Source organism: Oncorhynchus gorbuscha, linkage group LG14, assembly GCF_021184085.1.
Source record: "Oncorhynchus gorbuscha isolate QuinsamMale2020 ecotype Even-year linkage group LG14, OgorEven_v1.0, whole genome shotgun sequence".
NCBI lineage: Eukaryota > Metazoa > Chordata > Actinopteri > Salmoniformes > Salmonidae > Oncorhynchus > Oncorhynchus gorbuscha.
The window spans coordinates 31,445,285-31,469,184 of record NC_060186.1 but is presented as its reverse complement, the minus strand read 5'-3'; the positions used below and the strand labels follow the sequence as shown (position 1 = coordinate 31,469,184).

General features: G+C 44.1%; 1 protein-coding gene across 2 annotated transcripts in view; it reads right to left on the bottom strand.

The window, feature by feature from the left end:
- rap1gap2b (RAP1 GTPase activating protein 2b) overlaps positions 1-23,900 on the bottom strand; it is a 91,518-nt gene that overhangs the window by 21,095 nt on the left and 46,523 nt on the right. The window contains exons 3-13 of one of the 2 annotated variants that reach the window (XM_046297773.1): positions 17,427-17,517; positions 15,738-15,773; positions 15,235-15,285; positions 14,594-14,626; positions 14,135-14,374; positions 10,587-10,690; positions 9,762-9,840; positions 9,514-9,567; positions 9,349-9,432; positions 9,136-9,236; positions 8,040-8,169 (exon numbers count right to left, since the gene is read on the bottom strand). In XM_046297773.1, the coding sequence (XP_046153729.1) occupies positions 8,040-8,169; positions 9,136-9,236; positions 9,349-9,432; positions 9,514-9,567; positions 9,762-9,840; positions 10,587-10,690; positions 14,135-14,374; positions 14,594-14,626; positions 15,235-15,285; positions 15,738-15,773; positions 17,427-17,517 (1,003 nt within the window). The remainder of the gene's footprint in view (positions 1-8,039; positions 8,170-9,135; positions 9,237-9,348; positions 9,433-9,513; positions 9,568-9,761; positions 9,841-10,586; positions 10,691-14,134; positions 14,375-14,593; positions 14,627-15,234; positions 15,286-15,737; positions 15,774-17,426; positions 17,518-23,900) is intronic. The other variant, XM_046297774.1, reaches the window with a different exon arrangement.

Sequence of the window (23,900 nt, the reverse complement as noted above, 5' to 3'; positions counted from 1 at the left end):
TCTTACGACAGCTTCTCGTAAGTTGACTCCGCGGTTCATTGGTCCGTTCCGTGTCTCCCAGGTCGTCAATCCTGTCGCTGTGCGACTGCTTCTTCCGCGACATCTTCGTCGCGTCCATCCTGTCTTCCATGTCTCCTGTGTTAAGCCCTTTCTTCGCACCCCGTTCGTCTTCCCTCCCCCCTCCCGTCCTTGTCGAGAGCGCACCTATTTACAAGGTACATAAAATTATGGACATGCGTTCTCGGGACGGGTCACCAATACCTAGTGGATTGGGAGGGTTACGGTCCTGAGGAGAGGAGTTGGGTTCCGTCTCGGGACGTGCTGGACCGTTCGCTCATCGATGATTTCCTCCGTTGCCGCCAGGATTCCTCCTCGAGTGCGCCAGGAGGCGCTCGGTGAGTGGGGGGGTACTGTCATGTTTGTCATTCATTGTCATGTCTTGTCCCTGTGCTCCCCATGCTATTCGTTTCCCTCTGCTGGTCTTGTTTGGTTCTATCCTTCTCTCTCCCCCTCCCTCTCTCACTCTCTCGCTCTCTCTTCTCTCTGTCGTTCCGTTCCTGCTCCCAGCTGTTCCTATTCCCCTAATCATCATTTAGTCTTTCCACACCTGTTCCCGATCCTTTCCCCTGATTAGACTCCCTATTTATTCCTTTGTGATCCGTTCCTGTTCCGTCGGTTCCTTGTTTTGTATTCCATGCTGTAATTGCGTTTCGCCCTGTCCTGTCGTGTTTTTTGCCGTGATTGTGTATCACCCTGTCCTGTCGTGTTTTGTGCCTTCTTCAGACGCTGCGTGTGAGCAGGTGTCTCAGTTGACTACGGCCTGCGCCTACCCGAAGCGACCTGCAGTCTGTGGCCGCTTCTCCAGTTGTTTTCCCCTCTACTATCTAGAGGATTTCAGTTATTCGGTTTTGAGCATTAATAAACTCTGTTTCTGTTAAGTCGCGTTTGGGTCCTCCTTCACCTGCATAACAGGGCGCTGGACTATGTATTTTTGTAAACAACAGCTCGTGCACGATATCTAAGGAGGTGTCGAGCTATTGCTCGCCTGAGGTAGAGTATCTCATGATAAACCGTAGACCACACTATCTACCAAGAGAGTTTTCATCTGTGTTTTTCGTAGCTGTTTTACATACCACCACAGTCAGAGGCTGGCACTAAGACAGCATTGAATGAGCTGTATTCCGCCATAAGCAAAGTAGAAAACGCTCACCCAGAGGTGGCGTTCCTAGAAGCCGGGGACTTTAAAGCAGGGGAATTTCTATCAGCATGTTAAATGTACAACTAGAGGGGAAAAAAAAGTCGGGACCACCTCAACTGCACACACAGAGACACATGCATACCCTCCATTTTGCAAATCTGACCATAATTCTATCCTCCTGCTTACAAGTAAACATTTAAGCAGGAAGCACTAGTGACTAGATCAATACGAAAGTGTTCAGATGAAGCAGATGCTAAGCTACAGGACTGTTTCACTAGCACAGACTAGAATATGTTCCGGGATTCCTCCGATGGCATTGAGGAGTACCGCACATCAGTCATTGGCTTCACCAATAAGTGCATCGTTGATGTTGTCCACACAGTAACCGTATGTACATACTCCAACCAGAAGACATGGATTACAGGCAACATCGGCATTGAGCTAAAGGCTAGAGCTGCCGCTTCCAAGGAGAGGGACTCGAACCCAGAAGCTTATAAGAAACTCTGCTATACCCTCCAGCGAACCATCAAACAGGCAATAACGTCAATACAGGACTGAGATTGAATCGTACTACACCGGCTCTGATGCTCGTCAGATGTGGCAGGGTTTGCAAACCATTACAGACTACAACGGGAAGCACAGCCTAGAGTTGCCAGTGACACGAGACAACCAGACGAGCTAAACTATTTCTATGCTCGCTTCGAGGCAAATAACACTGAAATATGCATGAGAGCACGAGCTCTTCCGGAAGACTTTGTGATCACTCTCGCCGCAGTCGATGTGAGTAAGACCTTTAAACAGGTCAACATTCACAAGGCCAGATGGATTACCAGGACGTGTACTGCGAGCATGCACTGACCAACTGACAAGTGTCCCTGTCCAAGTCTGTAATACCAACATGTTTTAAGCAGACCACCATGGTGCCTGTGCCCAAGAACACTAAGGTAACCTGCCTAAATTACTACCGACTCGTAGCACTCATGTCTGTAGCCATGAAGTGCTTTGAAAGGCTGGTCATGGCTCACTTCAACACCATCATCCCAGAAACACTAGACCCACTCCAAACTGCCCCAACAGATCCACAGATGATGCAATCTCTACTGCACTCCACACTTCCCCTTCCCACCTGGACAAAAGGAACACCTATGTGAGAATGCTATTCATTGACTACAGCTCAGCGTTCCACACCATAGTGCCCTCAAAGCTCATCAATAAGCTAAGGATCCTGGGACTAAACACCTCCCTCTGCAACTGGATCCTGGACATCCTGACAGGCTGCCCCCAGGTGGTAAGGGTAGGTAACAACACATCCGCCACTTTGATCCTCAACACAGGGGCCCCTCAGGGGTGCGTGCTCAGTCCCCTCCTGTACTCCCTGTTCACTCATGACTGCAACACTATCATTAAGTTTGCCGACGACACAACAGTGGTAGGCCTGATCACCGACAACAACAACACAGCATATAGTGAGGAGGTCAGAGACCTTTTTTTGTGGTGCCAGGACAACAACCTCTCCCTCAACGTGATCAAGACAAAGGAGATGATTGTGGACTACAAGAAAAAGAGGACCAAGCACGCCCCCCATTCTCATCAACGGGCCTGCGGTGGAGCAGGTTGAGAGCTTCGAGTTCCTTGGTGTCCACATCACCAGCAAACTAACATGGTCCAAGCACACCAAGACAGTCATGAAGAGGGCACGAGCATCCTGACTTGTTGCATCACTGCCTGGTATGGCAAGTGCTCGGCCTCTGACCTCAAGTGGTATTGGAGTGCCAAGTCTAGGTCCAAGAGGCTTCTAAACAGCTTCTATCCCCAAGATTCCTGAACCCCCAATCAAATGGATACCCAGACTATTTGCATTGTCTCCCCTCCCCCTCTTTTACACCTCTGCTGCTTTCTGTTATCATATATGCATAGTACATGCAAATGTACATATTACCTCAACTAACCGGTGCCCCTGCACATTGACTCTGTACTGGTACCCCCCATATATAGTCTCGCAATTGTTATTTACTGCTGCTCTTTAAAAACATGTTACTTCTATTTCTTATTCTTATCCATATTTTTTAAAACTTCATTGTTGAATAGGGGCTCGTAAGTAAGCATTTCACTGTAAGGTCTAAACTTGTTGTATTCGGCACATGTGACTAATACAATTTGATGTCTCTCTCTCCTCTGCTCTCATCCTTCTAGATCTATCGGCTGCCTTCGATACTGTGAACCATCAGATCCTCCTCTCCACCCTCTCCGAGTTGGGCATCTCCGGCGTGGCCCACGCTTGGATTGCGTCCTACCTGACAGGTCGCTCCTACCAGGTGGCGTGGCGAGAATCTGTCTCCTCACCACGCGCTCTCACCACTGGTGTCCCCCAGGGCTCTGTTCTTGGCCCTCTCCTATTCTCGCTATACACCAAGTCACTTGGCTCTGTCATAACCTCACATGGTCTCTCTTATCATTGCTATGCAGACGACACACAATTAATCTTCTCCTTTCCCCCTTCTGATGACCAGGTGGCGAATCGCATCTCTGCATGTCTGGCAGACATATCAGTGTGGATGACGGATCACCACCTCAAGCTGAACCTCGGCAAGACGGAGCTGCTCTTCCTCCCAGGGAAGGACTGCCCGTTCCATGATCTCGCCATCACGGTTGACAACTCCATTGTGTCCTCCTCCCAGAGCGCCAAGAACCTTGGCGTGATCCTGGACAACACCCTGTCGTTCTCAACCAACATCAAGGCGGTGGCCCGTTCCTGTAGGTTCATGCTCTACAACATCCGCAGAGTACGACCCTGCCTCACACAGGAAGCGGCGCAGGTCCTAATCCAGGCACTTGTCATCTCCCGTCTGGATTACTGCAACTCGCTGTTGGCTGGGCTCCCTGCCTGTGCCATTAAACCCCTTCAACTCATCCAGAACGCCGCAGCCCGTCTGGTGTTCAACCTTCCCAAGTTCTCTCACGTCACCCCGCTCCTCCGTTCTCTCCACTGGCTTCCAGTTGAAGCTCGCATCCGCTACAAGACCATGGTGCTTGCCTACGGAGCTGTGAGGGGAACGGCACCTCAGTACCTCCAGGCTCTGATCAGGCCCTACACCCAAATAAGGGCACTGCGTTCATCCACCTCTGGCCTGCTCGCCTCCCTACCACTGAGGAAGTACAGCTCCCGCTCAGCCCAGTCAAAACTGTTCGCTGCCCTGGCCCCCCAATGGTGGAACAAACTCCCTCACGACGCCAGGACAGCGGAGTCAATCACCACCTTCCGGAGACACCTGAAACCCCACCTCTTTAAGGAATACCTAGGATAGGATAAGTAATCCCTCTCACCCCCCCCCCTTAAGTTTTAGATGCACTATTGTAAAGTGGTTGTTCCACTGGATGTCATAGGGTGAATGCACCAATTTGTAAGTCGCTCTGGATAAGAGCGTCTGCTAAATGACTTAAATGTAAAATGTAAATGTAATGTCACTTAGTAGTAAGAATTGCAATTGCTGGGTTTTTCATGCTGATGTGTGTATCATGAATTGTCCACCACCCAAAGGACATTAAGTCAACTTGACACCACTGTGTGAAGCACTTGAGTCTAGAGTTGGGTGGTATACCGTCCTTCTCTCATCCCAGGATTTACAGTATTACCGGCTTAGAACACAAGGCAGCACCAAAAAAGCCCACAAAAAAATCCCATTGGGTGTCTATTACCAGAATGCTGAAATTAGCACAAATTGAGAGATTCACTGGAAGCTGCTAGGTAAATATTCTAAAGAGCGCAAAGACAGGCTCATAAAGTTTTACATATATACAGTTGAAGTTTATATACACCTTAGCATACATTTAAACATACATTTAAACTCAGTTTTCACAATTCCTGACATTTAATCCAAGTAACAATTCCCTGTTTTAGGTCAGTTAGGCCCTTCACTTTATTTTAAGAATGTGAAATGTCAGAATAATAGGAGAGAGAATGATTTATTTCAGCTTTTATTTATTTCATCACATTCCCAGTGGGTCAGAAGTTTACATACACTCAATTAGTATTTGGTAGAATTGCCTTTAAATTGTTTAACTTGGATCAAACGCTCCGGGTAGCCTTCCACAAGCTCTGAATTTTGGCCCATTCCTCCTGACAAAGCTGGTGTAACTGAGTCAGGTTTTTAGGCTTCCTTGCTCACACACGCTTTTTCAGTTCTGCCCACACATTTTCTGAAAGATTGAGGTCAGGGCTTTGTGATGGCCACTCCAATACATTGACTTTATTGTCCTTAAACCATTTTGCCACAACTTGGAAGTATGTTTGGGGTCATTGTCCATTTAGAAGACCCATTTGGAACCAAGCTTTCACTTCCTGACTGATGTCTTGAGATGTTGCTTCAATATATCCACGTACTTTTCCTGCTTCATGAAGCCATCTATTTTGCCAAGTGCACCAGTCCCTCCTTCAGCAAAGCACCCTCACAACATGATGCTGTCAACCCGTGCTTCACGGTTGGGATGGCGTTCTATTTTTGTTTCATCAGACCAGAGGACATTTCTCCAAAAAGTATGATTTTTGTCCCCATGTGCAGTTGCAAACCGTAGTCTGGCTTTTTTATGGCAGTTTTGGAGCAGTGGCTTCTTCCTTGCTGAGCAGCCGTTCAGGTTATGTCAATATAGGACTTATTTTACTGTGGATATAGATATGTTTGTACCTGTTTCCTCCAACATTTTCACAAGGTACTTTGCTGTTGTTCTGGGATTGATTTGCACTTTTCGCACCAAAGTACGTTCATCTCTAGGAGACAGAACGGGTCTCCTTCCTGAGCGGTATGGCGGCTGTGTGGTCCCATGGTGTTTATACTTGCATACTTTTGCTTGTACAGTTGAACATGGTACCGTCAGGCATTTGGAAATTGCTCCCAAGGATGAACCAGACTTATGGAGGTCTACAATTTTTTTCTGAGGTCTTGGCTGATTTCTTTTGATTTTCCCATGATGTGAGTTTGAAGGTAGGCCTTGAAATACATCCCCAGGTACACCTCCAATTGAATCAATTGATGTCAATTAGCCTATCAGAAGCTTCTAAAGGCATGACATCATTTTCTGGAATTTAAAGGCACAGTCAACTTAGTGTTTGTAAACTTCTGACCCACTGCAAATGTGATACAATATATTATTAGTGACATAATCTGACTTTAAACAATTGTTGGAAAAATTACTTGTGTCATGCACAAAGTAGATGTCCTAACCGACTTGCCAAAACTATAATTTGTTAACCAGAAATGCGTGGAGTGGTTGAAAAATGAGTTTTAATGTCTCCAACCTAAGTGTATGTAAACTTCCAACTTCAACTGTAGGTAGGAGCCACCCAAATGTCATTGTGCAAATAAACAACATTTTGACGCATGCTTGTTAAGGATAAACAGTACTGTCTCTGGAGCATGCTGTGTCTATGTAGAGTCTGGATTTCCTAGAGCAACTGGCTGCCTGCTCTGCTCAGAGAAGATGGGGGAGGAGCAGGCCGAGAACTGGAAATAAAAAGATAGCTGGGGCAGCTGTACAGCTGACTCATCCAAAGGGCTTTGACTTCTCAAACACAGCTAACACAATATGAGGCCCTGTCACCTTATCAATTCAGCCACTTAGTAACTATCAAGTTAAACTTGGGGATCACGTTAATGCAGAATTCTTTGCTTTTCACACAGATAAAAGATATAAAACACATAAGAAATAACTTGCTGTGTTTTATAAACGCACAACTAAATGCTTCTTATTGTGATTTCTGCTTGGCATTAGATTCATTTTGGGCTTCAGCTGCACTTCTTCACTCATGTGAATTTACAAACGGGCCATTTATGAGCAGACAGCACTCTGACTGATGTGCAGCTACTTTTCCCTTGTACTTTTCTTGGTGTAGCCAGCCTACGTTTGTCCAGTAAAATGCAATATTAACTTTATGCAAAACATTAGGAAATGTAGCTGACCACATTATTTCTATGATAAATAGAAACATGATGGCCATTCATAATTTTTGCAAAAAATACCTTGCTTTTTCTTTGTAAGCTCATTTACTTGTGTGGCTGCCAGCCAAATAGCGTTGCACTTGCAACTCAATATTAGGAAGGTGTTCTTAATGTTTTGTATGCTTAGTGTACGCTCCCATAATAAATAAAAAACGGGTACTGGACTACCTTCAGACGAGATTCTCATCTTTCCATTGAGTGGTCATATTAGACTGTTGGTCAAACCGTTCAGAAGCTACAGAAGTTTTGATGAGAAGACCGATTTCCGGGGTGTCTCATGTTCTGACAAACACCACTCTAGCTCTGTCACCTTTCACCACAGATGTGGAAGGCCACCATTGGCGGATGCGGTAAATTGAGATGCAGCATGATTACGAATAGTTCTGAATGAATCGTGAGTAATGATGAGTGAGAAAGTTGGTAGGCCTAGTCCTCCCCAGGACAGGCATTGCACAACACAATATACACCATTTCCAACACTGACATGTCAATGTACGCACAACATTTCAGTTATGAACAACATGCGAAAGTCCATCAGCAACACAACTATTTGCTGCTCTTGCCATGGCAAAACGTGCACTAACTAGAGGTGAGGGGAGGTGAGGTCCTGCAGCATATCCAAGTGCCCTGATTGGTTGAAGGAACAGGGGTGTTAAGGGTGATCGACAGGGCTGCCTATCAGGTTGAAAGGGCCTGCCTTTTCTACAGAGAGAGTAGGCGGTCCTGGCGAACCCCCACATCTGATACATCTCAATCAAATTATCAGAGAACCGGGGTTACGCAAATAACCATACGTTTTCAGAAAGGTGTGTGCCATTACGTGTAGGATTTTAGGTGTGTGTGTGTACCTGTTGCCTGTCTCCCTCTGTGTAGGGCAGCTTAGTAGAGATATGGAACATGATTTCCTGTTCTCTGTAGTCTGTGTAGACCGACTTTGAGCCTGTCTGACCATGACACACATCCAGACCACCACGGAACCTACAGGGACAGGGAGAGAACGAACAGGGGGTTAGGATTAGAGCCTGTGTTATTCTTAACTTCTCATTTCTTTACCTCTCACCGTCAACTCCCATTCTCTCTCTTTCTTTCTCTTTCTTCCTCCCTCTACCACTTATTCTCACTCACTCCCTCTTCCAATTATCTCTCTCTCTCTGTCTTTACCCCCCTGTCTCTCTCTGTGTCTCTCTCTCTTTATTGGAATGGTAAACATATGTTAGCAATACCAAAGCAAGTGAAGTAGATAATAAACAAAAGTGAAATAAACAATAAAAATGAACAGTAAATGCCTTTTTCTTGTGGCAATAGGTCAGAAATCTTGTTGCTGTGATGGCACACTGTGGTATTTCACCTAGTAGATATGGGAGTTTATCAAAATTGGCTTTGTTTTTGAATTCTTTGTGGATCTGTGTAATCTGAGGGAAATATGTGTCTCAAATGTTGTTATACATTTTGGAGGAGGTTAGGAAGTGCAGCACAATTTACATCTCATTTTGTGGGCAGTGTGCACATAGCCTGTCTTCTCTTGAGAGCCAGGTCTGCCTACGATGACATTTCTCAATAGCAAGGCTATGCTCACTGAGTCTGTACGTAATCAAAGTTTCCCTTAACTTTGGGTCAGTCACAGTGGTCAGGTATTATGCTGTTTAGGGCCAAATAGCATTTTAGGTTGCGCTGTTGTTTTTGTTAATTCTTTCCAATGTGTCAAGTAATTATCTTTTTATTTTCTCATGATTTGGGTGGGTCTAATTGTGTTGCTGTCCTGGGTCTCTGTGTGGTCTGTTTGTGTTTGTGAACAGTGCCCCAGGACCAGCTTGCTTAGGGGACTCTTCTTCGGGTTCATCTCTCTATAGGCAATGGCTACTCTCCCCCCCCCCCTCTCTCTCTCTTTACCCCGCCCACTCCCTCTCTGTCTGTCTCTATCTCTCTTTACCCTCCCTCTCTTACCCTTTAAAGTCCTGTAGGTCTACAGTCTCTCCCAGTAAACTGAGGAACTCAGTGAAGGCTGGTGTCTCCTCACTGTTTCTAAACAACTCTTCCTCCGAAACCTGACAGACAGATATTGAGAAAGAGAGAATAGTGTTAGATGTATTTTTTGGTTTGTTATTAAAACCTAAACAGGATAGCTAAACTCCAGCACACACACAGAGCAAAACTCACCTGTCCAAACCTCTGGTAGATGACCCCAAACTTGAAGGTGGTGTTCACCTCATGTTCATCATAGCTCACTATAAGTTGGGAGGCCTGGTAAATATGCAGAGTAATCACTTAGAGCAGTGTTGTTGGTCATGGTGTGATATACTGCATGTATTTCTGTGAGCTCACCTTGGGATACAGAGCTGGACTGAATCTGAGACCAACAGCATCCCCACACAGCAGCTGATCACACAACAAGTTATGAACACACCGGAACACATAACATTTAGTTAGGAAGATATGTACGTACACTGTACATAGCTAGATCTTATCTCAATGAACCAAGATAATTCAACAATATTCATAGTTTGCCAAATCCTCCAGAAATATGGTGGTCCCCTGCGGTTTCTGTAGTAACTATGTAGTGGTTTGGTTACCGTGGCTAGTTCAGGGACACTAGGCAGCTCAGGAAGTTCTGCTAGAGAGATCCTATCATACATTGTTTTCATCCTAGACCTGAGAGAGAGAGAGAGAGAGAGAGAGAGAGAGAGAGAGAGAGAGAGAGAGAGAGAGAGAGAGAGAGAGAGAGAGAGAGAGAGAGAGAGATGCATTGTATGGCAACTGTTCTGCCTCCATCCGCAAGGCGCTACAGAGGGTAGTGCGTACGGCCCAGTACATCACTGGGGCCAAGCTCCCTGCCATCCAGGACCTCTATACCGCTGCTGTCAGAGGAAGGACCTAAAAATTGCCAAAGACTCCAGCCACCTTAGTAATAGACTGTTCTCTCTGCTACCGCACGGCAAGTGGTACTGGAGACAAAAGGCTTAACAGCTTCTAGCCAAAGCCATAAGACTGCTGAACAGCTAATACAATGCTCACCCAGCACTGCTGCTACTCGTTGTTTATTATCTATGTGTAGTCACTTTACCCCTGCCTACATGTACATATTACCTCAAACCTGTACATTGACTCGGTACCGGTACCCCCTGTACATAACATTTTAAACTTTAGTTTATTTAGTAAATATTTTTCTTAACTCTTATTTTTCTTAAAACTGCATTTTTGGTTAGGGCTTGGAAGTAAGCATTTCACTGCAAGGTCTACTACACCTGTTGTATTCGGTGCATGTGACAAATACAATTTGATTTGAAATCGTGCATGTTTTTCTTACTCATGTTAAGTGTGAGCTGTCACAAACGGAGTGTAATGATCCGTTGTGTTAAGGTGTGTTCAGGTGTGTTAAGGTGTGTTGTTTTACTTACCTGAGGATGACATGCAGATACTCCTGACTCTTCACTTCCTCATGTTTCACAGACAGAATGAGGTTGCCATGACAACTGGCCGTGCAGTAAAAATTCAAGTGGTCCTATTACATAGAGAGGGAATAGGACAACATTTATAGGCGACAGACAGACAAGCACAAAAATATATAGGACAATGTGAACAGTACGTAACACTGAAAGAACAGGACAGTGTAAGTGTTTATACTCTACAGAGTCAGAGAGAACGGTCAGAATGTGATGCATTAACAGAAAGTATAAGACCCATAGGGCTCTGGTCAAAAATACTGCACTATAGTCCTTAAGAGACTATTCATACCCCTAGACTTTTTAAAATGGATTAAATTGATTTTATTTGTCTCTGTCCTACCCACAGTACCCTATAACCCCGATGTGGCATTATGTTTTTCACAATAGTCTTGAGTCAATAAGTATTCAACGTCTTTTGTCATCTCAAGCCTACATAAATTCAGGAGTACAAATGTGCTTAACAAGTCACATAATTAGTTGCATGGACTCACTCCGTGAGCAAAGCAGTTCGACACATACAACACAGAGTTACACATGGAGTAAAACAAACATACAGTCAATAATACAGTCGAAAAATAGGTCTATATACGATGTGAGCAAATGAGGTGAGATAAGGGAGGTAAAGGGAAAAAAAGGCTATGGTGGCGAAGTAAAGACAATATAGCAAGTAAAACACTGGAATGGCAGAAAGGCAGTGAAAGAATGTGCAAAGTAGAAATAGAAATAATGGGGTGCAAAGGAGCAAAATATATAAATAGGGGAGAGGTAGTTGTTTGGGATAAATTATACATGGGCTATGGTGCAGTAATCTGTGAGCTGCTCTGACAGCTGGTGCTTAAAGCTAGTGAGGGAGATAAGTGTTTCCAGTTTCAGAGCTTTTTGTAGTTCGTTCCAATCATTGTCAGCAGAGAACTGGAAGGAGAGGCGGCCAAAGGAAGAATTGGTTTTGGGGATGACCAGAGAGATATACCTGGATCGGTAGGATCGGTAGGATTGGCAGTTTTACGAGGGTATTTTTTTGGCACCATGAGTGAAGGATGCTTTGTTTGCGAAATAGGAAGCCAATTCTAGATTTAACTTTGGATTGGAGGTGTTTGATGTGAGTCTGGAAGGAGAGTTTACAGTCTAACCAGACACCTAGGTATTTGTAGTTGTCCACATATTCTAAGTCAGAACCATCCAGAGTAGTGATGCTGGACGGGCGGGCAGGTGCAGGCAGCATTCGGTTGAAGAGCATGCATTTAGTTTGACTTGTATTTAAGAGCAGTTGGAGGCCACGGAAGGAGAGTTGTATGGCATTGAAGCTCGTCTGGAGGGTTGCTAACACAGTGTCCAAAGAAGGGCCAGAAGAATACAGAATGGTGTCGTCTGCATAGAGGTGGATCAGAGACTCACCAGCAGCAAGAGCGACATCATTGAATTATACAGAGAAGAGAGTCGGCCCGAGAATTGAACATTGTGGCACCCCTATAGAGACTGCCAGAGGCCCGGACAACAGGCCCTCCGATTTGACACACTGAACTCTATCAGAGAAGTAGTTGGTGAACCAGGCGAGGCAATCATTTGAGAAACCAAAGCTATCGAGTCTGCCGATGAGGATGTGATGATTGACAAAGTCGAAAGCCACTTAGTCAATTAATATGGCTGCACAGTATTGTTTCTTATCGATGGCGGTTATGATATCGTTTAGGACCTTGAGCGTGGCTGAGGTGCACCCATGACCAACCAGATTGCATAGCGGAGAAGGTGCGGTGGGATTCGAAATGGTCGGTAATCTGTTTGTTGACTTGGCTTTCGAAGACCTTAGAAAAGCAGGGTAGGATAGAAATAGGTCTGCAGCAGTTTGGGTCAAGAGTGTCCCCCCCTTTCTAATCTTTGGGAATCTCAGACGACACGAAAAAGAGGTTGAACAGGCTAGTAATAGGGGTTGCAACAATTTCGGCAGATCATTTTAGAAAGAAAGAGTCCAGAATGTCTAGGCCGGCTGATTTGTAGGGGTCCAAGGTCTTTCAGTCAAGCAGTGAATATCAAACACAGCTTCAACCACAAAGACCAGGGAGGTTTTCCAATGCCTCACAAAAAGGGCACCTACTGGTGGATGGATAAAAATAAGAAAATGCAGACATTGAATATCCCTTTAAGCATTTTGTAGTTATTAATTACACTTTGGATGGTGTATCAGTACATCTAGTCACTCCAAAGATACAGGCGTCCTTCCTAACTCAGTTGTCAGAAAGGAAGGAAACTGCTCAGGGATTTCACCATGAGGCCAATGGGGACTTTAAAACAGTTACAGAGTTTAATGGATGTGATAGAAGAAAACTGAGGTTGGATCAACACCATTGTAGTTACTCCACAATGATAACCTAATTGACAGAGTGAAAAGAAGGAAGCCTGTACAAAAAAAACACAAAAAAACATGCATCCTGTTTGCAACAAGGCACTAAAGTAATACTGCCAAAAAATGTGGCAAAAGCATTGCACTTTTTGTCCTGAATACAGAGTGCTGTGATTGGGGCAAATCTAGGTCAACACATTACTGAGTACCACTCTCCATACTTTCAGCATAGTGGTGGCTGCATGATGTTATGGGTATGCTTGTAATCGTTAAGGACCGTTGGAGTTTTTCTGGATAAAAAAAAAACGGAATTGAGCTAAGCACAGTCAAAACCCTAGAGAAAAACCTGGTTCAGTCTGCTTTCCATCAAACTCTGGGAGATGAATTTACCTTTCAGGAGGACAGTAACCTAAAACACAAGGGAAAATCTGGATTTGCTTATCAAGAAGAGAGTGAGTGGCTGAGTTAGAGCTTTGACTTAAATCTGCTTGAAAATATATGGCAAGACTTGAAAATGGTTGTCTAGCAATTATCAACAACCAATTTGACAGAGCTCGAAGAATTTTTAAAATAATTTGACAACAACCAATTTGACAGAGCATGCAGAATGTTTAAAACAATAAAGGCCAAATGTTGCACAATCCAAGTGTGGAAAGCTCTTAGAGACTTACCCAGAAAAACTCACAGCTGTTATCGGTGCCAAAGGTAATTCTATTGACTCAGGGGGTTGAATAAATATCTAATCAAAATACATCTACATATATATATATATTTCTTAACAAATGTTAGAATTTGTGTAACCTTTTTTTTACCTAGGCAAGTCAGTTACTGGCCCAACGCAAGTCAGTTACTGGCCCAACGCAAGTCAGTTACTGGCCCAACGCAAGTCAGTTACTGGCCCAACGCTCTAACCACTAGGCTACCTGCCGCCAACATTACAGAGTAGGTTGTGTAGATCGTTGACAAAAAAATGACAATTAAATACATTTGAATCCCACTTTGTAACACAACAAAATATTGAAAAAGTCGAGTGGTGTGAATACACTCTGAATGCATATTGGGAATATGGTGCATTTTGGGAGGCACATTAGGCAGCACAGTATTTCAATTATTGACATGTTACATGTCAGAGAAAAAAGTGATGTGTTCCCATGGCACTGACCTTGCCCAGGAAGTGCTTCCTGTAGGCGCGTGCTGCGTCGTTACTCTCCAGCCGGTACCCATAACCCACTAGGGCAGCGTCCCCCTCTTCCCCTTCTCCTCCCCCTCCATCGTCCCCCCTGTCACACAGGCTGGGGTACCGAGAAGGGGGTGTGGGGACGAGGGCGTCAGGGTCCTCAATCCAGTATCCCCCAAACTCTGGCAGGATCACCTGGGGGTACGGCCCACCCCTCTCCAGCACCTGGGCAGAGACAAATAACAGAGTAAGAACCATCATTTGTGTGTGTGTGTGTGTGTGTGTGTGTGTGTGTGTGTGTGTGTGTGTGTGTGTGTGTGTGTGTGTGTGTGTGTGTGTGTGTGTGTGTGTGTGTGTGTGTGTGTGTGTGTGTGTGTGTGTGTGTGTGTGTGTGTGTGTGTGTGTGTGTGTGTGTGTGTGCATGTTATCAGTTTGCTGACGTACCTCCTCTATCCTGGGGTATGGGATGTAGTCATCCTGTAAGAGAGAGTGGAATCAGGTTCGGCTGTACATACAACACACACACACAGTAGTCTGTACAAAGATTTGAAAAGCAGCTGACACAAAGGACAATATGAGCTCGACATAAAATAAATATGAACATGAGGTGTTTTTTTGTCTTTCTCTTGTAACAATGTAGTATGAATAAATTAGTGCTTTATGTTTTTATACCACAAAGACAAGCAAACTCACATGCATTACTGTCTGAACTAAAAGCTCCAATAAACTTTACTTGACTTTTCAAATCATTGGTGAATGGGATAAGGACCTAAATGAATGAATGACAACAGAGAATATGAGTTTGTAAATAAAGAGGTATGAAAGTCATTCATAGTCAATTTCCACTATATACAGTATATTCAGTGAAAGGAGGACAGACAGACAGACAGACAGACAGACAGACAGACAGACAGACAGACAGACAGACAGACAGACAGACAGACAGACAGACAGACAGACAGACAGACAGACAGACAGACAGACAGACAGACAGACAGACAGACAGACAGACAGACAGACAGACAGACAGGCAGGCAGGCAGGCAGGCAGGCAGGCAGGCAGGTAGGTAGGTAGGCTGTCCACACCTTCAGTCTCTGAGGACCAGCCACTGTTTTTTCTGCTACCTCTGGTACCTGCTTAGGGGAGTTAGGGGTAATACGTGCAATGTATGGGGTAGATGTTAGAGGTCAGGGGCAGAGGGTTGGGGGGTTGGGTAGGTCGGTATGGTGTGATTTGGAAGCAAGGGGTTAGGATGTAAGGGATAGAGGTTTAGGGAAAGGATGTTGGATATTTATGAGGGTGAGAAGTTTGGAGTTGTGATTTATGAGAATAAGGGTTGTCGGCGTTAGAAAGCACAAATAACAGAGTATTAAAAGCATAGTAGTAAGAGTGTAGAGTGAGTGGTTCTGAAACCTTGTTGCTATATATAATGACTGACAATGCATTATGGGGAGTGTCAAAGGTCGTGAACCCCCTGATGACCTCATGGTATCCTTTGACCTATGACATTATTATCAGTTCTGTTGTCACCTGGAGGATTCTGGGTTATTAATCAGACAGACACAGACGGCAGGAGTTCCATGCTTACCTCCATCTTCTCCATCATGTCGAAGAAATGGGCAGACTGGAGAGAGAGAGAGAGAGAGAGAGAGAGAGAGAGAGAGAGAGAGAGAGAGAGAGAGAGAGAGAGAGAGAGAGAGAGAGAGAGAGGTGAGATTCTTTCTCACTCTTTTTAAAGTCATTTTTTGGGCCATTTCTCTGACATCGCTTCTTCTCACATCACTTCCTCGTCCTGACTGAACTGCAGCGGAGAGGAAGAGGCAGAGCAAGAAGTTTTACTCAGTCCAAAATCTGTCCAAGTGAAAACATCTTGGCATAGTGCCAAGTGGGGAGTTTTTGTATGAGGATCAATGAGAGAGTGTTTAATTTAGTCAAGATAAAAATGTATTGTTATTTTGATACATGAGGCTTATTTGATCGATTAGAAGTTTGGTAATGCTTAGGTTGTTACGAGTGTACTGACATTAATGTGATGCAAGTGACATCCCGGCAACTTTGAGAAAAAACACGTTGTATCGGAGTTGTCCCTGTTGAAATTCGAGATGATCTATGCATATTCATGAGGCTAGCATAGCATCTCATTCTCCATTTAATATGTCAATACCCCTCATAGAATATTCTAAAATGTATTAAAATAACGAGATGTATCCACCAATCCAAAGAGAGGAATAGGCAGGAGCTTGACAGCCCGCCATTCCACTCTGTAGTCAACGAATCCAATTGTTAGGGTGGAGACACAAGCATCTCGTCATTATATCCAGTATCTCTGGCTGCAGAAGCAGCAGAGACACATCACTTCCTCCCAGGCCGGACTCGGATGACCCAGCATTTCACTGAAATAGACCCTGACTGTAGACTGTACTCGAACAGCTACTATAAACTGTGTGGTTTGAGCCCTGAATGCTAATTGGCTGAAAGCCGTGGTATATTTAAGCAATAAGGCATGAGGAGCTGTGTTATACCACGGCTCAGGGCTGTTCTTACACACGACGCAACGCGGAGTGCCTGGACACAGCCCGTGGTATATTGGCCATATATCACAAACCCCTGAGGTGCCTTATTGCTATTATAAACTGGTTACCAAAAACAAATTACGTTGGTAACTAGTTTATAATAGCAATAAGGCACCTCGAGAGTTTGTGGTATATGGCCAATGTACCACAGTTAATGGCTGTATCCACGCACTCCGCTTGCGTTGTGCTTAAGAACAGCATTCATATCCCTACTCAGCTGCATGCAATCTGTATATTGTTGAAATATTCAGCTGAACAACAGTAGGATCTGTACTGCAGTAACGTTTGTTTCTATGAACGCTTATACCTAAGAGTGTAGAACCCAACACACATTTACAAGCACTCTCTCACAAACAATCATCACATACGGCATAATGTGGCACAAGAAATCAATGGTTGAGAACGCAATGCCGATAACGGATATACATTTACATAAGTGTACACATTCAAAACGTCATACTGTGTGTGTGTGTGTGTGTGTGTGTGTGTGTGTGTGTGTGTGTGTGTGTGTGTGTGTGTGTGTGTGTGTGTGTGTGTGTGTGTGTGTGTGTGTGTGTGTGTGTGTGTGTGTGTGTGTGTGTGTGTGTGTGTGTGTGTGTGTGTGTGTGTGTGTGTGTGTGTGTGTGTGCGTGCTTCTATGTGTGTGTGTGTGTATGTGTGCATGTTTCCATGTGTGTGTGCGTGTGTGCATGAGTGTGTGTTACCTTCATGGTGGGGGGTGCGGTGCGCGGAGGAGAGGGGGGGCAGTCTGCCAGGGGAACATTAGAGATGGTCAGCAGCTCTCTCTCCTGCTTCCTAAAACAATCAACAGCAACAAGAAAATGGTTATCACTCGTACAATACACCTTAAAAACGGTCCTCTCTCTGTCTACCTCGTTCTATCACAAAGGCCAATCCACAAAGGCCAATACCGGGCCAATCCCTCATAAGCTCTTTCTCTGTAAATAGACTGCATAGATTCTTCATTGAACTCACTATTACTAAAGAGACAGGAACACTTAATCTATTATAGGGGACTAACACACACACACACACACACACACACACACACACACACACACACACACACACACACACACACACACACACACACACACACACACACACACACACACACACACACACACACACACACACACACACACACACACAGTGGAACAAGTGCTAAATTGTCATACCCGAATAAAAGTACCAAGTTAAAGTAAACGCTATGCATAAATTCCTTATATTAAGCAAACCACACAACACCATTTTCTAGTTTGATTCATTTACGGACAGACAGGGGCACACTAAAACACTCAGACATCATTTACAAACACAGTTTTTGTGTTTAGTGAGTCAGCCAGATCAGAGGCAGTAGAGATGAGAATGTGTTTATGTTGATAGGTTGCGTGAACTGGAACATATTGCTGTCCTGCCTGAGCATTTGAAATGTAACGATTACTTGTGCGTGTTATGGAAAACATTTTCTTTATGTGAAGTAAAAGTAAAGGTAAGTACAGATACCCACAAAAGCAACTTAAGTTAGACTTTACAGTATTTTATACCACTACACACATTCACACACACTTGCATCGCTCACACAAACACAAGTGCACTCTACCACATACATACAGACATGCACAAGTGTAAGACATGTGCAAGAGATACTGGCATGCATACACACACACTTCTGTCTTACTGCTATAACATACTCTTTCATTCTGCACTCAATCTATGCACCTGCTCTCCATTCACACCATCTATGCCATAGTTCCAACAGACACACTGACAATCTAATTCAACTACACTATCAACATAGTTCAAATACAGTAAAGACACTACTAAACATTCTCTTACTAATAAAATAATTGTCAAACACAAAACACACACATGACAAGCACACACACATCCCCCATCCTCAAACACCACCTTCACGAAAAGAGGAGTTGAGTTTACCCACCACTCGTCCTCTCTCTCCCCCTCTCTCCCCCTCTCTCTCCCTCTCTCTGTGTTGTCTGGAGCGGTAGAGCAGTCCAATCAGCGCCACCACAGCCCGCACCCCTGCTCTCTTTGACCCCACTCTGGAGGCACCGGTGCCCCCCTCCCACATGATGGGGTCCCGTTTACCCCCTGTTAATGCGGTTACAATCAGTGCCAAGCTGGGGGTCCAGTATTACTATGGTAACAGCAGACTGAACGGTTACAGTGCCAGCGGTCAAGTCATCACTACAATCTGTTATGAGTTGGTCACGCTAACCCAGTTACTATGGCAACGGTACCCGAAACAGTTGGTCCAGTTACTCTGATTAGTAGCATAACTAACGACACAGGGTCTTCTGCTGTTCTAGACTACAATCTCCTGAGACTAACACGGCAGATAGCACTGTAGACTGACACAGACAACCTTTCTCTACCTCTTGCTGTTGCTCCCTCCTTCTGCCTCTCTCTTATTCCCTCTCTATCTCAGTCACCCTCTCACTAGTTGTCTAACAGACACACATGGTCTCTTTAAACCTCACTATCACTGTCTCTCCGTCTGTCTACAACAGCAGATACACAGTCTCTCTAAACTTCATTGTCAACTTACCTGCTCTTCTCCTTTCTCTAGACAATTTGTTGTGGTTGTTAGATACTACCTGCTTTTCCCCTCTCTCTCTCTCTCTCTCTCTCTCTCTCTCTCTCTCTCTCTCTCTCTCTCTCTCTCTCTAGGCAATTTGTTGTGGTTGTTAGATACTACCTGCTTTTCTCCCCTCTCTCTCTCTCTCTCTCTCTCTCTCTCTCTCTCTCTCTCTCTAGGCAATTTGTTGTGGTTGTTAGATACTACCTGCTTTTCTCCCCTCTCTCTCTCTCTCTCTCTCTCTCTCTCTCTCTCTCTCTCTCTCTCTCTCTCTCTCTCTCTCTCTCTCTCTCTCTCTCTCTCTCTCTTCTCTCTAGACAATTTGTTGTGGTTGTTAGATACTACCTGCTTTCCTCCTCTCTCTCTCTCTCTCTCTCTCTCTCTCTCTCTCTCTCTCTCTCTCTCTCTCTCTCTCTCTCTCTCTTTCTCTCTGTGATTTTTTTGTGGTTGTTGTTCCTCTCTCATTACCCACTCTCTCTCACTCTCCATCCCTCATTTTCTCTCTCATTTTCCCTCCATCATTTCACTGTTGTTGTTTTTTTTGCTCCAGACACAGTAGAGGTGTTAACCTGGAATGTCTATCACATTCATGACTAATTTATAATCCTGTGGTTTAATTGAGTTGATTGGTGCAACAAGCAAGAAGAACATTGTGTTTTGACACAGATAATAGCTAACTGTATTTTTGATAAGTGGAAATGTAATTGTTCTATGTTCTTTTCTCACAGCGGTATGCAATGATATCAACGTGAAGGTATGTATTGTCTTTTTTGGCATCTACGTTGATACATGTAACTGGTATGCAGTATTCAAAAAGAGACTTCAGTTCAGTCTCATATAGATGCACATACATAGGCATGCACACACAGTGGTAATAATCTGGTTTTAATTTGAGAGTGAATTGGTTTGGGGATTCTCTGTGTGTGTGTGTGTGTGTGTGTGTGTGTGTGTGTGTGTGTGTGTGTGTGTGTGTGTGTGTGTGTGTGTGTGTGTGTGTGTGTGTGTGTGTGTGTGTGTGTGTGTGTGTGTGTGTGTGTGTGTGTGTGTGTGTGTGTGTGTGTGTGTGTGTGTGTGTGTGTGTGTGTGTGTGTGTGTGTGTGTGTGTGTGTGTACGGGCTTCTGTGCGGGTATATGGGCATGTATGTGTGTGTATGTAAGAGCTGAGCAATTAGTGCATTTTGAGGTCAGTTTGGTTTTGGTTCGATTATCAAAATATAATATATTTTACATGATTAAATGCACTGTGTATTATTTGAGTTGAATGCTGAAATAACACAGGACAAAACAAATAGCAAAAGTCCCATGGTGGTAGTGACTGCCCATTACTGTGCATGACTTGTTAACCATAATTTATTCACATCACTTTACTTTAATCAAATATTTCAGCTGTTGCGTATATTACATTTGTTTTATTTGATGACTTTACAGCCTGAACTGTTTGATGTAGGAGGGAGTTGTAGTTTTGTATTTGTATTTCATTCCAACTCATCTCATCTCTATAGAGCTGCTGCCTGCCGTCTGACAAAATCACAATTTTAGTAGTGCTTTAAAGTAAATAACGCATATTTTATGACTGCTGAATACCAACTATCAATCACTTAGATCATGTATTTTCAGGTAGAGACACCTCTCGAAGCAATTGCTCTCTATCCCTCTCCATCGTGCATTCTTCGGTCACTTCACTCCCTCTGTGTCTGCCCCACACTAACCTAAAGTAGCAGGCATAAGATAAACACACAGATCGGACAAGTAGGCGAGCAATGGATTATGGTCATTGTAGATAATTACCACATTTTCTGCGCTAAACTATGTTGAATATTGTCCTGTTGGAAACTACAACTCCCTATTACATCGCACAGTTTGGTCTTGATCTGATTTATCTCTAGAGAAACTGTGCCATGTGTGCATGGAGCTCACAAACATGTTTAATAACAGTTGTTATTTTAAACAATTCGTTGTTTAAAAACATGTATGTGTGTGTCTTTCTGTATGTCTGTAGAAGTAAACATTATTGCATAAGATGAAGAGATGAGTATATAAGACTGATGTAAACTCTATAAGATCTGGTTGAGTAGTCAAAAAGTGTGTGAGTGACAACATGTACCCTGTGAGAACTCCACACAACCATACACACAAACACACACGGTTTCACTACGGTTTCTCTTTCCCACTAATTGATTGATTCCTCCTCTCTCTCTCTGTCTCTCTCCCTCTTGCGCTCTCTCTCTTCTCTCTGTCTTTATGACTGTATGAGGTGAGGCTGGTCGGTGAGGTGGGCTCAGGCTGTGTGTTATTTCATCAAGCTGGGAGCAGAAGGAGCCGTAGTGGATCTGAGGAGGCCATTTTGAAGATAACATTTCCACTGGATTGTCTGTCAGCCAGCCCACAGGCCATGCATTTTAAGAAGGTTTATGACATTGTGTTAAGGTGAGTGTGTGTGTGTTCAGGCAGACCTAGAGCCCTATAATGTTTTTTTTGCCTGATACCATTTTCCTTGTATCAGGAAAACAACCATTTAAAACAAATGTTTATAAACCACATCAGGAGACCATTTTATTTTAGGTTGGTCTGGGATGATTATTTTTTATTTTGAGTTTTGTGTGTAGTTATCCTTTAATGCCAGTGCACACCAGGAAGAGACCGTTGTTTGGTTAGCTGTGATGCTGTAGTGCTCATGTGATTGCAGAGTTTGAAAAACAAATGGCCACTGGATTGATGCAAATAATCCTATTCCCATTCTGCCAGGAAGGCATAGGATACTTTGTAGTTAACATTTCACAGAGAAAGTGTTTGGGAAAGCCTTTCCATCTCTACCAGAAGAATATTATCAATAGCATCATCGCTAATGGCTACACAAAGTGTAGACATAGGCGCGCACAGCACACATACACACAGACGGGCATTCCTGTGCCGTTTCAGAAAGTTTCATAAAAATAAAAATCACTGATTCATTTTGTTCATGTCTTATGATTTGTCAAATTAATGCATGTTCTTATAAGTTAAATAGATTTATTTGAATTACCACTAAGTTCAATAAATGTTTCAATATTGTTGAATTCCGTTTTAATGTCAGGATTCCGTGATTCAGTCCATGTTCTCCGCAGCCTGGATTTTATAGGGCCCTACAGATCGCTCAAGAGTGACTTCGAAATTGGACGTCTATCCATGTCCCTGAGGACACATTCAAATGCAACAGTGAGCACTATTACCATCAAGTAGGCTTGGGTTTTCCTAAGGCATTGTGGATGGGGGTGACAGATGGGCACAATCCCATGACTCTGGATCAGACAGGTGCATGTTTGATCCCAGTGGTGGACACTTGTTTTACATCTTTTACACCCTGTCCCAAACCTTAACCCTTAACTGGAGTTGTGCATAAAGGGTGTGACCACTGAAGAAGTGGAACTCCTATAAAATAACATTGGATGGTCAATTATCATGGTGAAGTCATATTGACAAAGTAGTTGTGAAAATGGGGAGAGGCATGATTGTTATATAAATATATTCTGCATTTTTGACACACAGATCAACTGCACTAGTTATTCAGGCTCTGATATTGTCCTATCTTGATTACTTTCCAGTAATATGTTCATGTGCAGCTAAGAAACACCTAGCAAAGCTGCAGCTGGCCCAAAGCAGAGCAGCACGCCTTGCCCTTAACAGCACATACCAAACTAACATCAACAACGTGCGTGACAGTCTTTCATGGCTGAGGGTTGAGGAGAAATTGACCACTTCTCATTTAGTCTTTATAAGAAACATTTGTGTGTTGACAATGTCTATCCAATTATATAATTGATTTGCATTAACTTCCAACAGACATATATCCCACCAGACACGCCAGTATGGGTTTCTTCACGGTACCCAAACCGTTATGTATAGAGCCATGTCATCATGGAATGCTCTGCTACCAGAGGTTACTCAGTTATGTATAGACAGTAATGGTACAGGGCAACCCCAAACAGTTTCAGCTGGACATTCACCTTATCAAAGAGATAGCTCAGCAGGATAAACTCTCTCTTGAGAAAGATACCTCCACCCCCAGCATGTCAGACCAGACCTCTTCAATAATCAACCCCACAGACGAGCAACACCAAGCAGAAAGTCATCCTCCCAGCACCGAGTACTTCTCCCTCACTACAATTATGGATAAATTCACCCAGCTGGAGGTAAGGCAGGTGGAGCTGGAACAGCTGGGGGACACACTCCAGGCAGGTCAAAAAATAGTTCAGCTCAATAACACCCCCTCAACCAGACCCGGAGAGCTGGAGGTGGATAGAGACATATCTGCACTCTGGACTGTGGTGAGACAACATCAACAGGAGAACGAGCAGGAGAAGAACAGAGCACTAGAAGAGAGGATTTGTGCTGGAGGAGAGGGTGTGAGGGATGGAGTGTGACAGAGAACAACCTATTAGAGAGCTGGCCACCCCCACAGAGAAGCCAGCAGAACAGTCCACCTCATCCCCCTGCCAAAGTCTTGACACCACAGCAGAACAGTCCACCCCAGACCCTGACCATAGCCTCAATTTAACAGCAGGACAGACAAATGAAGAACCCCAAGCCCAGGGGATCCCAC